We start from the raw sequence: 13,443 nt of genomic DNA, 5'->3' as shown, positions 1-13,443 counted from the left end.
AAGCCCATAACACATTATGTAGGGGTGTGTGGGTACAGCCAAACTAACACTTGTGCAATGTAACAAAGCTCTCTGCCATGCATACCTCATTTATTTGGTCCTTAGCAAATCCACCGTTTTAGTTTGAGAGATTCTTGCTGGTCTAATAGGACAGACAACCCTAGTCTGGATTTGCATAAATCCAGCTTAATATTGAACTTGTTTAAAAGTATTTTACTCTGATTTAACAGAAACTGTTTTTTTACATAATTCTTTACTTCTAGACCTTAAGTCTTTGCACAGTGGACCTACACCATGTTAACTTGTAACAACAAAACTAGGCTAAAGTTTCTTAGACTTTAGGTAAGAAACATGATAGTTACATGTTCAGATTTCAGCTCTTTTTGTTTGCACAATCGTTTATCATTCGCCGACTCGACACCTGACACTTTGACTTGTCACAGCAGGAAAAGTACAGATTTCACTAATAGTTACTTCTTTCCATTTATCCATCTCTGGTGATAAGCAGGGGCCCACAAGATTCTCACGTTATGATAACCCTGAGTAAAATACCCCAGTTTCTATAAATCATGGACTACTTATGCTTAAACATGGGGTTATACTTTTTTTTTTTCTTCTTTTGCTCTTTCCTTTGGTTTGTTGTTTTGTTGTATATCCTTCTAATTCATGTAAAGCACTTTGAGTTGCTCTGTTGCTGAAAATGTGCTATATACATAAAATTACCTTACCTTACCTTTCAGGATATCACAGTACAACAATTATTGCTGCTGTTACAAAGCTGTAACATACTGATTACTAGGGTTATAATAATGCAATAACTGTCATTTTGATTGAGGATGTACTTCTTTCCAACAACTTTTAAGGTGATATTACAACTTTCATGTTTCGACATGATACCAATATGTTCACATAGTTCTCCCAAAATCTACATTCTGAGGAGAAATCTTTTCATTTCTCTTGACTCGATTTATTTTTCTCAGAGCAGAAGTTTATAGAGGCACATTATTCCCTCCCAGGAGGCAGTAATGCCAACTTAAATATACTGGCGTGAAATTAAGAGGTAAAGATGATCTATACCATGACCATTAGTGCTGCATATTTGTCCGTAAGGCCGAAACAGATAATCTTCACGGATGTCAAGTCCTTACCCAGTCTATGTGTAGCTAGAAAAGCAGCTAGCCTGCAGGCAAAGTCATGGGAAAATACCTATGGTAAATCTGCAAATAGGCATTGGAAGCGTTACCTACTGAGTCTATGAAGCATTGGCATCTTCAAGAGTCAGTCTTGTCACAAACCCCCAGTACAAAGGGAATCCTGTATTTCTTACTGTACATAAACTTCCGTCATAATTAGAAAAAGAAGAAAGAAAACTTCTGTGAAGTAAGCATGGTGCATCATTTATCTTTTACGTCCCAGTACTTAAGAATGCGAGACAAAATTAATTCTTACTGTGACTGCAGAAGTCAGTGTAAACCAGACTGTACGTTTCAGTTCGTATGCTTCAGTCGGGCTAAGCTGACAGTTTAGGCCAGGAAATACAGCTAATCACAGATCACCAAATGTCAGAGTTCTGACAGAGATGTTTTTTTATTCAGAATTACTTCTGTTAAAAATAGGAAATCGTTTTAGGAAGTAGCAGCATAATAAAACTGCTTACAACATGCTAACAATAACCTAAAAAGACACCTGGCCTCTCAAACAGCCTCAGATCTCAGACATGTAGCCATAAAATTCACTAGTTGTTTTTTTTTTTAAATCTACAGAAATCGGATGATTTTTTTTCCTGAAAACTGATTGAAGTAAAATTTGTTGTATCACATACTACATAGGAAATGTTAAAGCTGTCATTTAGCTAATTGTGACACCAAAAGAGAGGAATCCATGTGGTCCAAAATATGTGACTAGGGTTGCATGATTAGAAAATCATCTGACGGCGAAATTATTAGTAAATATTGTTCTGATGCCATCAGTTGTGAATAATCCATATAAATAACGGGAGTGCTTTTATCATTCATGCATGTTTAACAAATCCTTTAATCTCTCCCAAACTAGCGACAGTAGCAATAAGCAAACACCTAGTGGAGCTGTGAGTCTACTGAATTTATCATACGGACGATTTCTTAGTTCAATACTCTTCAGAACAGTTGTAAACAGCATAATGAGAACCATCGTAGCGAGGATGTGAAGGCGAAGCATTTTAGCAGAAGAGAAATATACACAATATCGTGAAACAGATTTGCCTCCTAATATAGCCTAGTTCCCAGCATGTCACACTAAAAAATTTATTGCATTAATTTCTCAATATTTGTTTTCATTGTTTTAATTTCATTTCAGAAATTATGGTACCTCCCTTAGACACCAGATATTTTGATCAGATCAGCTGGGCCACAATATTTCCCTCCTTAAAGCATCTGTGAGAAAATGATCTGAAATTCTCATTTGTGTTTTCAAAATGTTATGCAATGCAAGATTGCCATATGAGGTAATATTTACAAAATATTAAAGAAATTGTTGCACATACATAACTAATCCTTGGCGATGGCTATAAGGATGACTAAGTAGCCACATGATGAACAGTTGCAGAAACGTAGTGGTAGTATGTGTATGTGTGTGTTTTCAGCGCATCTGTTTAAGCCAGCAGATTAACTGCACCAAAGCCTCCCTTCATTCACTTCTTTCTGCAAGGTCAGTAGACAAGACGGTCAATCCTAAGCCTGTCAGACTGTCTTATCTGGATGTGCATACCATACACACACACGTGCACATACAAAGCTTGTAAGATTATAGGACAACAACAAGCAGACAGGCAGCACAGACAAGAGGTTTTCATTTAAAACAGTTTTCAAATCAAACAAGGATCAATCTGACAGACAAACTGTTCCTGACCCAGAAGGCAAACTGTTCCTGACCTGTGAAATGCATTCAAGGCTCAATCACCCCTTTAATGGAAGCAAAGTTTGTCACTTTGATCCTATATACAATTGAGGGATGTGGCAATTGTATTTTGGGAAGCTGAAATTTAATCTTTTATTTTTACTTGCACAGTAATGTAATTGATCCAATCATTCCAACCTGTTTTTTTTTACTCAAAATATATTAATCGTAATAATGATTGTGTTATAGCTTTAGGCCCGCTTGACAATAAATAAATAAAACAATCTTTTCCAAAAACAATTTTTTTTGCATCTGTGATGCAATATATCAATCTGCATCACAACTCTTCTTGCAGTGGTGAGTATCCCACACAGCATCTTCTGTGCTCTCATTCTGGGTTGCTTTAGCAAAGCAGAAGCATGACAGAGCTATTAAGTACTGGTCTCATTACACATGAGGAGCAGCGTGAAACCGGCATCACTTCCCCTCTCCTCCAAGCTCTCATCTGACTATCAGCTCTGTTCAGATCTCCTCGCTGGCGCTGGATCTCACTAATCTTTCCAAGAGTTTCTATTCAAACCACCAGCTGGACAAAGGGGGGGCAGGAAGCAGCTTTTTTCCCCAAAGACTGAAGGGGAAGGGGAGCAGGACAGAGGGGAGGAAAAAATACAAAGAAAAAGAAAAATCCGCCAGAGAAGAAGTTTCTGACGGCATTCCTTGTTGGGGAGGGATCGAGTGACAGAAAAAATAAAGATTTCTGGCAAGAGACAACAGACGTAAATGTACATTTCTTGTCAATACCTTTCCATTGAAGATGTTAGACCTGTGCAAAACCTGGTTGTTACATAACTGTTGTGGGAAACATGAGCTGTGGCTAAAGAGATGCTAACAAACCAAGCAACAGCTGACTAATGCATGCTAATGGAGTTGTTTAAATCCCTTTCAATAAGCAAATATCACCAGGCAAAGCAGGGCGTGGTATATGATTATTTTTTTTATGCCATCACGTGTCACTTAAAGATGAAAATAAAAGGTGAAGTTGATGTTTGTTTATCCCTTTTTTTTTTTTACTTCACACTATGTGCAGCTGCCATCACAGGTCAGTACAGAAATGTCTATTGAAATATAGATTATGGCCAACTTGATGGTATTTACATGACTTACTTTAATCTATGGCCTGTATGCAAGGAATGTAGCCATATGTATTAAAACACCAATGAAAGCAGAAAGTAAGTCCTTTAGTACATAAAGGTTTCAGTTAGTTTTAGCAGGTTTGACAACTATCAGATTACTGATTACCATCTACAATAAACATTACAGATTTACTGCACATTTTAAGAGTTTTGATATTTGCTCACAGGCTTTACTGCACTCTAATTTAACCTCTTAACTGATCAGAAGTGCCCATAAGAAGCTTTCTATCTGTGCAGCAGGAGTTTGAGTGAGTGACCTCCAGGGATCAGAAGAGTCCCCTCATATTCCACCATCTGTATGTTTTAGTTCTAACACTGAACAGTAATAATAGACCTCTAAAGCCAGCCAAGTTCTCACACTTCACCAAGAGGCCAAGAGCAGCACCAACTTTCACAGCCTGCCTCATCCTGCTGCTCCTCAAATCAAAACATGATCAGCTCTCCTGTCCAACACTGAAATTTCCTTTCTCATCTCTCCATTGTAAGCTTCTCTGACTGTATTTGTGGACAAAGCAGTCAGCAGACAAAGTATTTTGGATGTATTATTCTTAAAGCTCCCTCTGGTTTTAATTTGAGTTTTTAACCTTTTGACTTTAGTCCCTCATATGATTTACAAACAGCAGCTGTACTTTCAGAGGTAATTTGGATTATTCTCAAATTTCATTTGATGTCTAGAAGCTGGAGCAGTGGGTTAGGGTTTAGCTTTGGCGTTGAAACATTTGCTCGATGCTACACACACGTCAAAAACACTAAGATCACTAGACGTGGGATGGAAAAGACTTACAATCTCCATACAACTCGATAAAATCAGCAAACAAACTCTTAAGATGCTGTGACAATTACTGTCAGAAACTGCATGTTACACTTGGGGAGATCATTTTGGGCCATTGATGGGACTCTGCAATATCTCGACCATAAATACTCCACCACTATAGAGACTGTTGATGAAGGCTGTCAAACAGTTTTAGATTGTAAGGAGGAGCTGAATGATTGCCAGACATTCTTGAACCGTCTCAAGACCTCTTACTGGAACGATCCCCAAGAGACTGTGGATTATTCTGGAAACAACCCCTGGAAATCTGACATTTAGGATATTTATCGGGACATTGAGAAAAAAAATCAAACTTTTTGGACAAAAATAGTTAAAGAAATTCTGCTTAGTCTCCCTTTTTAAACAATAACGATACTCTTAGACAAACTGTTTATTCTTTTAGTGCTGGTTGTGTTTTCTGTCTGCTTTTCTAACACTTTAAGCTGACTTTTATATGTCTCTTAACCCTATAACTAAAAGCAATCTCGTATATATTCATACATCAAAACTCTTGTTCAGCTAGTGTTTTAACAAACAATTGCCATACAAGTAAAAAAGACAAAGTGTAAATTTGAACCAGTTATGTATTTTTCCTTATTAGCTCATAGATTACCCAATAGCTTTGAAGCCCTTAAATATCACAAAAATAAATTAACAACACTCTCTTGTTTGGATCTTGAGAGACTTTAGGGAATAAAGATCACATTAAAAGTAAAGTTAGTAATGTGTTTGGAAAATTGAGCCTCCAAGTCCACTGCCTGAAGCGTTCCAAAAAAAAAAAGAAGAAGAAACTACTCACATTTGACGTATGGTTTGATTTTAAATTGTGAAAGGAATTTCAATAGCAATACATAACCACAAAAGACAAAAAACTCATTAAACAAAGCAATGTGTTTTTCAGAAGAATAACTATTCTTCCAAAAGTGTCCACCCAGATACAGACTTTGTGGGACTTCAGGCATTTATTTGTTATATGTGAAAGTCTCTGATTCTCTCCCAAGTCATCACTGTGCTGCTCGTCCAAAGCTAATGGACACTAAACAGGAAGCTGAACTTCCTGTCTGGACGCCTCATTGTGTTTGCATCTTGACTATCACTGAAAAGAACAGGGTCGCCACAAGCTGCAGATTTATTAGATCAAATCTAACCCAAGAACAGTAGGTAGTCATTGTGGACCTGATTGGATTTCCTGTGCATGGATCAAATGAATAAATTCTGGAGTGAGAGAAGTTTAGTATGCAGAGTCACTTAGTAGCAAGTGTTAAAATTACACAGACTATAAATGTCAATATTGAGGAGAAAGAGTAACTAAAAACATATTTACTGATGGAGGGCCAGGTAACTTTTTTTGCTCTGCTTCTATTTCTTGCAGACATCCCTTACTGAAACCTCTTTGGTATGAATCTGCTAGAAACAGTTTTGGGGACAAAAAATACTTTCAATGTTTTGCCTTTGTGCACAGTCTAAATCACTCAATGATCTAATTTTATTTGTTGCAGCAGGAGGATGTAATTTCAGATGCAAAGTTCTCCTTTTATGGCTATTTGGCATTACTGCACACAATAGTTTAAAAATACTAAAGCTTTTTAAAGTAACAGTCTGTGTTGTCTTGCATGCGTATGTGACAGACACACCAAAAAGAAAAGCAAGTTTCTAATTAAAAAGAGTACATGTTAACTTTTATTTGAAGAAAAAGTGAAAAAAATCGTTTTTTCACTTTTTGATCTTTTGAGCTGCATTGGTCTGAAAAGATTTAATTTAAAATAAATTGAAATTGAAAATAAAACTGTGTCCTATGCCAATCAATTTTACACCAGATATTGGACACTGCTCTGTAGAACTCATTGTGTAAAAATCAATGTGTTAATTACTCAGTGCTCCAATCCACATGGAGCTCTGTTCAATAAGTTAAAACACCACAGCTGTATCAGCTTCATGTCTGTAAGTACAGCCAAAACCACAGTTCTTCCATGCCAGAGTTCACTTCCCTGCTGCTGTGATGTACTTAGCTATGTTTTTGCACCTAACGTCACTTACACTGGAGCTTAAATCCTGCAGCACGCATTCCAAATGAAATGGCCTAAAACACAAAAACGTGTCAATAAATGTCCAGGGGCCAACAGAGCAAACAAGACAAGCTCTCCATCTTTGACACATTCTTCCCAACTAAGCAGCAGTCTAAAGGCCTTTACAGCCAGGCCAAAAAGGCCATCAGCTCTCTGCAGAAACTATTCTTTAAATTGTCAGCTTGTCATCCTCAGCATCTCAGTGCACATGACGCCACACATTTCCATCCCCGTCACGCTGCGCCAACGACTAACGCTCTAAAAGAAACTGTCAGTTGTGCAGGTGTGCATGCAGCGCTCTGCCTTCACCACAGACACAAACATTTTTATGGAATACTGGCGGTTAAGACGTAGATGTTTCCAACTTACCAACAACCATTAATGTAAACTCGAACCCTCTCTTGACCGACTTCCGATACACCTGGTTGGGGAGATTGGCGAAGCCCACATACCCCTCCAAGTTCCGCTGCTGAAAGAAAGACAAGATTTCTGTTTCAGTGTTTGATAAGCAGACAATGACAATAGACTATCAAACTTGGATTAGCTCAAATATAGTCATGGTCAGGGAAAAGTAACCTATTAACACCAGAAGGATGCATGCAAACATGAAAAACTTTTTCAGTCCTTTTCCTTTTTCTTCACACTTATATAAAAAGAAAATGCAGCGATAAAACAAGGCAAAAAGCTCTCTCCTTTTCAAAACCTGCAATTAGCATTTTTCCTTTGCTACATCGACAGAACCCCTTTCAACTTAAGTGTAGCTGGTATAAATACAAGTTGGGGAAAAACAGTTGCTTTGGTTGGGTGGGGGCTGAGAGTAGAAATAACAGGCTTTAGTTGGAAAATGATGCAAACAACTCTCAAGTTCCGCTAACTAAAACAGAAATATTAGACTGCTAAACATCTACTTTCTTACTGCAGACATATTTAGCCAAATGAAAATATTAAAAACAGTAAACATCCTACGTGTTCAGTCGTGTCCATTATGTACGACCGGGTGTGAGGAAGGAAGCTGGTTGCCACAAAGGTATCTCTTCATCTCTCTCCCTGTTCTCTTTCCCCTCCCTCTGTCTCTCTGTCAGCTTGTTATCATTATAAAAACCCTCCAATCACCATACAGCGTCCTGCACGCTACATGGGGCAAACACAATTGATTGTTGGCCTCTCCAGCTCTGTCATGCATGGCACAGATGGAAACGTGCAGAAGTGACAGAGCTACTCATAGATTAGGTGTTAATCTTAAACTCAATGGTCAACAATATCAAAAACTTCCTTTGTCACATTCCCAACTACTAAAACTAATACCTCCATGAACTTGGCAACATAAGTAAACTCACTACCTCTCTTATTTTTACTTGCCTCGTAGCCAAGTTTACTCGAGACACAACTTAATCCAACTTAAGTTGATGTTTTTTGACTTTACATCTGAGTCCAGTGCTTTTACACCTTGGTTGCTTCCCTCCAACTAGTCAAAGTTGGACTGAATTATTGTAGACACTTTGCAAATTCTGTAAACCACAGGCCATTTCTAAAAATCTTATATTCCCGTAACCTAAATGAGGATCCTTAGCTTTTCCCAAGCTTATTGAATAAAGTGTGCCATTGCATCTGGTGTAAAAGAAACACCACATTTCAGAGAAAAAAACAGCATACCAACAGTAAAACATGGGGGTAGTAGTATGATAGTCTGGGGCTGTTTTGCGGTTTCAAAGACTTTGAGTGGCCTAGTCAAAGTCCTGACATTAATCCTACTCAGATTCAGTGACATGACCTTAAAAATGCTGCTGATGTGTGAAAACCCTGTGATGTGGCTCAATTAGAACAATTCTGCAAAGATGAGTGGGCCAAAATTGCTCCATAGCTCTAAAAGACTCACTTCAAGCTACTGCAAATGCTTGATTGCAGTTTTTGCTGCCAAGAGTTGACCAACAAGTTATTAGGTTTCGGGGGCAATCACATTTTCACACAGGGCCAGGACACCTTAATTTAAAAACTGCATTTTCTGTTTACTTGTTGTTCTTGACTAATATTTAACTGACTTTGATATTAAAGTGTAACAAACATGCAAAAAAAAAAAAAAGGGAACTCAGGAAAAGGGCACATACATTTTCACATGCAGCTTTCTTAATCGTCACCACTACAATTATTGTGAATTTAATATCCTATTTACATCTAACCTGTTGAAACACAATCAATTCTCACAAAGAATCAGTAACACAAAAGGTTTTCAGCTTTTAGTGTGGGAAAAAAAACCTGAAAGTACCTTGCCAACGTTAACACAGAAACTGCAACAAAAACAAAAACAGGCACAATCTATTCACCTCATCAATACTGTGATGCTTGCAGCAGAAAAGCAGGAGTAACTACTCCAAACAAGCCTGAAGCACTTTCCAACATTTCCATGTGTGATCCACCCACATTCACATGCTCCGAGTATGTTACATAAACTACCACCTCTGACAATCCGTTCGCTTCCCTGGTGCTACATTACGGGTACCCACATAGTTTTTATTTTAGTACTTCAGGAGAAAGTGGTAGTTCAGATCGTCAACGTTTAGCTCCAACAACCACCTGACTGTGAATGTAACAAAGAGGTAGATGGATGTAGCGTGGATCAGTTGGAACATGTTCATGTGAATTTATAGGTTCACGTTTCTGCGGAAATAAGCAGGAGCACAGGCGTGTACTTCAGATCTACACAGCTGAAAGAAAGCGAGAAACAGTTAAAGCAGCAGGCACGGGACTTAAAAAAAAGGAAGTAATGGGGGATGAGAGAGAAAAAAAAAAAAAGACTAGTCAGCCCATACCATTCATGCAGCCCCATCCCCCAGTCCACCCAGTGGTGATAGTAGCTGCCTGGCTCACTGACATCATCTTCCCAAGCCCCTCACCCTCCACAGGCATTCAGCAGCAGCTGATCCCTGGGCCTTCTCTCCGCCTCCATCAGCTGTTTCCAGTTTTTAGTTTTACATATTCCAAATGAATAATTCATCAAGTATTGCTTTATTTAAGCAGAGCAAAGAGAGAAGTGAATGCCTTTGAAAAGAATAACCGTGCTGGTGCCGTTTTGGTATTTTTTTTTACTCTTATCTCCCAGCTATTTCTATTTTTCTGTGCATGACCATTACCTTGTAATACCAAGAAAGCCACTGCTAGTCACCTTTGGCTTTATTGCAGACAGATGCAGAATGACAACATGGTGTAGCATGCGTTGTGGTGAGTAATCCTTCATTGCTAAATGTAAGTGACAGTGTAAAAAAGCCTTCCTAAAGAGGAAATGACATACATGGAGGCATAAGTGGCTTCTAAATCAGAGCTTGTGTTTAAAATTTTATAATGAACTGACACCAAAAATACACTAAAGACAGAAACCACCAACGTTCAGATGGCTGGGTAATGAAAATGACTGAAAACGTATACAGAACATATTTCCAGTTACAAGATGAAACCAAAAAAGTAGGCCACATGGTTACCCAGCAGATTTGACTTGAATCTGGGAAGACAACCTTATATTTAGGATGAATGCTCTCCATGTGAATGTATGTTCTTCTCCCCAGCTCGAGCTTATTGAAGTTTTGATCCGACAAAGCAGTGATTGATCCCACTGAAAATTGTTTTTTTCAATCAAATAAGTACTTAGAGATGTTTACAGTAAATACATTCCTAAAAATCAACTGACCTGATGTATGATAGCATGATGGATTAAATCCTTCAAGGTTCAAATTCCATCATAAACTTTTCAATTTCAGGATTTAACTCAAACATTACCTTTGAGAAATAAGTGGAGTCATACAATAAAAAAAAACAACAATTTTTTTTTCTTGAATACAAAGCCTGTTACAAGTCAATTATATGACATTTATTCTAACCTCCATGTTATTATAAAGCAATCAGTTGATTGTTTCATAGTAACATAATTTTTTTTTTATTGAAGATTGTTACAATGTTCTGTTGGATTTTTAAGCTAAGGTTTTTACTGGTTTTGTGTAATTTTGGGAGCTTAGGCCATTCAAGTTTTTAAAATGCTGTTAACAGAGATGAACAATCCAGTTTTTCCTGGCCAATTTTGGGTTTCTTTGAACTCTTGCGTGGCAATTCTTTAGTTTATTCTCCTGAAAACAATAACAAACATAGTTTAATTTTCTGCTATGTTTTTTTTATTTATATATATATATATATATATATATATATATATATATATATATATATATATATATATACATATATATATATATATATATATATATATATATATATATAAATTTAGTAGCTTTGAATCCAACAAAAGACAGAAAAGTTTTAAATTAATACTTAATTTAAGCATAAAGGCCCCGCTTGACCAAATAAATACAATCTCAAGTCAGTGACTCGATGCAGTCAGCTGGGTTTCCTCAGATAGAAAACCTTTTAAGAAATTTGAATTATAAATTGAACTTAAGTGCATTGATTCATGATTATGATCCACTAGGACTGTATGTAATTAACTTAGAATATGTATGATTTGATTGAATTACCTTGGCTTTCTGGGAAGTGCTTTGAAATGACATTTGTTGTGAATGTGGGGCTACAAAAAAAATCCATCAACCTTACGCAATACCCTGCCTTGATTTACTACAGTTTAAAACCGGCGCAAAACTATGCTATTAGGTCATGTGCTTATTGACCAAAAATCTGATGTTTTCAGTTTTGAAATATTTTATGAATAAGCAGAATGTATCCTATTTCAGTATTCCACAAACCTGTTACCACCAGATCCGATCAAGGTAATTGTTTCGAATCAATGGTTGATTAATTTGTTGCTGTCCTTATTGTTTACAAACATTCATGATCCTTGTATAATTTAAATACTTTTATTGCTCCTTCACATTGCAGTATTTGTTTTTCCATGCTTTTTTGGCAAACTTAATAGCAAATGTTGTTTTAGATAAAATACATTAGTTTATTAAATTCCTCTTCCTCGTGGTAAGAGTGTAAGGTCTACTAACCAGAAGCATGTAGTTCTAAGAACTGAGGCATCCATTGCATACTTCCACAGCATTATCTGAGCAGAGGTATAGCTTTTTCCACCGCAGCCAGCTTTAATTGAAACCAGACCACGTCCCTAAATGTCCTATATAAGGACCTCAAACCAGTCTAATTTCCTCAAGAATTTAACACAGTGATATTGTCCAAAGAATAAACTTATAAAGAAGGCGTCCATCTTCCCCTGACTAAATGACGACTGCTATATTTTAACATCGTTTAACCAATAGAGGGGCTTAAAAATGGGAAGGCAAGAACCAAGACGCTAAATTATAGTGTGCAAACATACAAAGAAACAAAGACACGTGAGTGGGTACACACTGTAATATATTTTTAGACAAATACTCAAAAGCAGACTCTTGGAAGAGGTAGACATGGACTTACAGCGATGCTCGGAACAGCAGTCTCTGGTCGCTCGATCATTATGCTGTCACCACCCAGCCTGCTACGGACACTCACCGAGGCATACACCGAGGAACGTCGGAGGGAGTCACGGAGCTTAGCAGAAAATGTTGCTTTCTATGCTAAAACACCAAAGCTCAGTAAGATAACAGAAACAACGTGGAAAAGTGAATGAATGAATGAATTGGGTCAAATTACATATGGCCGCTTACTGGTAGTACAAGGAGGTAGAGCACAGTGAGGAGGAAAATGCTCCAACGGCTGTTTTTCTTCACGAGGAGAACCAGCGGTACTTCCACCAAGCCACTTCCGGTGGAGAATTTCAAAATACCTTTTATTTTTGTGCCCTTTTTTTTTTTTTTTTTTAGCACACTTGCTTCTGTGTGCTGGACTGCTGGTATACCGACAGTTGCTTTGTGTGCTTTAAAAAAAAAAAATCCAATGAACTGTGAACACTACAAAAATTATTAGAAACATGAAAAGTGAATAAGTAATATAATATTGACTGTGCCCAGCTGCACATCAAACAGACTATTTACTTTAAGACATTGCAAAGAAAAAAACTAGTCCATACTTTTATTTTGAAAGTAAAGACAACCATCTTCTCTCTGTTTTTGTCTTGAGTTTGGGTAACTTGATTCATCTGTCGGGATCCTTCATTCGTTCTCCTATTGGTCAAACGTAAATGGGATAGGCCCCTGGTTGTGGGTGTGGGGCGTTCAGCACCAAATCTACTGCTTTGAAAGACTACAAAGAAGACCAGTACAACAAGAAAAGAATGAATTGTTATTCCTGCAGATGAATATCAACATATTGAATATAATCAAAACAAACTAAGAAGCATTTAGAGCTTTTAAAATCGAGCTCCATCAAATCTTAGAGACCTGATTGGTCCAGATGTTCCTGATAGAGCTCTTCACTCTCAGACTACAGCTTTACTGGTGGTTTCAAGAATTTCGAAAAGTAGAATGGGAGGCAGATCTTTTAGTTATCAGCCTTTTCTGATGTGGAACCAGCCTCCAGTTATATACTAAAGTTTCATTTTCATAGAGGCTTGTTTTGGAATAAAATAAAA

At 37.4% G+C, this 13,443-nt stretch overlaps 1 protein-coding gene across 7 annotated transcripts in view; it reads right to left on the bottom strand.

Annotated features, from left to right (window-relative positions):
- Positions 1 to 12,671, bottom strand: part of LOC122835630 (septin-7) — a 43,974-nt gene extending 31,303 nt beyond the window's left edge. For 2 of the 7 annotated variants that reach the window (XM_044124826.1, XM_044124830.1), the window contains exons 1-3: positions 12,581 to 12,671; positions 12,351 to 12,490; positions 7,314 to 7,413 (exon numbers count right to left, since the gene is read on the bottom strand). In XM_044124826.1, coding sequence (XP_043980761.1) covers positions 7,314 to 7,413; positions 12,351 to 12,389 — 139 coding nt within the window. In that variant the 5' untranslated portion in view covers positions 12,390 to 12,490; positions 12,581 to 12,671. Of the gene's footprint in view, positions 1 to 7,313; positions 7,414 to 12,350 lie in introns of all 7 variants that reach the window. The other 5 variants (XM_044124827.1, XM_044124829.1, XM_044124825.1 and 2 more) reach the window with 5 other exon arrangements.
- Positions 12,672 to 13,443: the final 772 nt, after the last annotated feature.

Source organism: Gambusia affinis, linkage group LG08 (assembly GCF_019740435.1).
Source record: "Gambusia affinis linkage group LG08, SWU_Gaff_1.0, whole genome shotgun sequence".
NCBI classification, from domain to species: domain Eukaryota; kingdom Metazoa; phylum Chordata; class Actinopteri; order Cyprinodontiformes; family Poeciliidae; genus Gambusia; species Gambusia affinis.
Note: the sequence above shows the minus strand (reverse complement) of the source record. Positions and strands in the feature narration are given on the sequence as shown.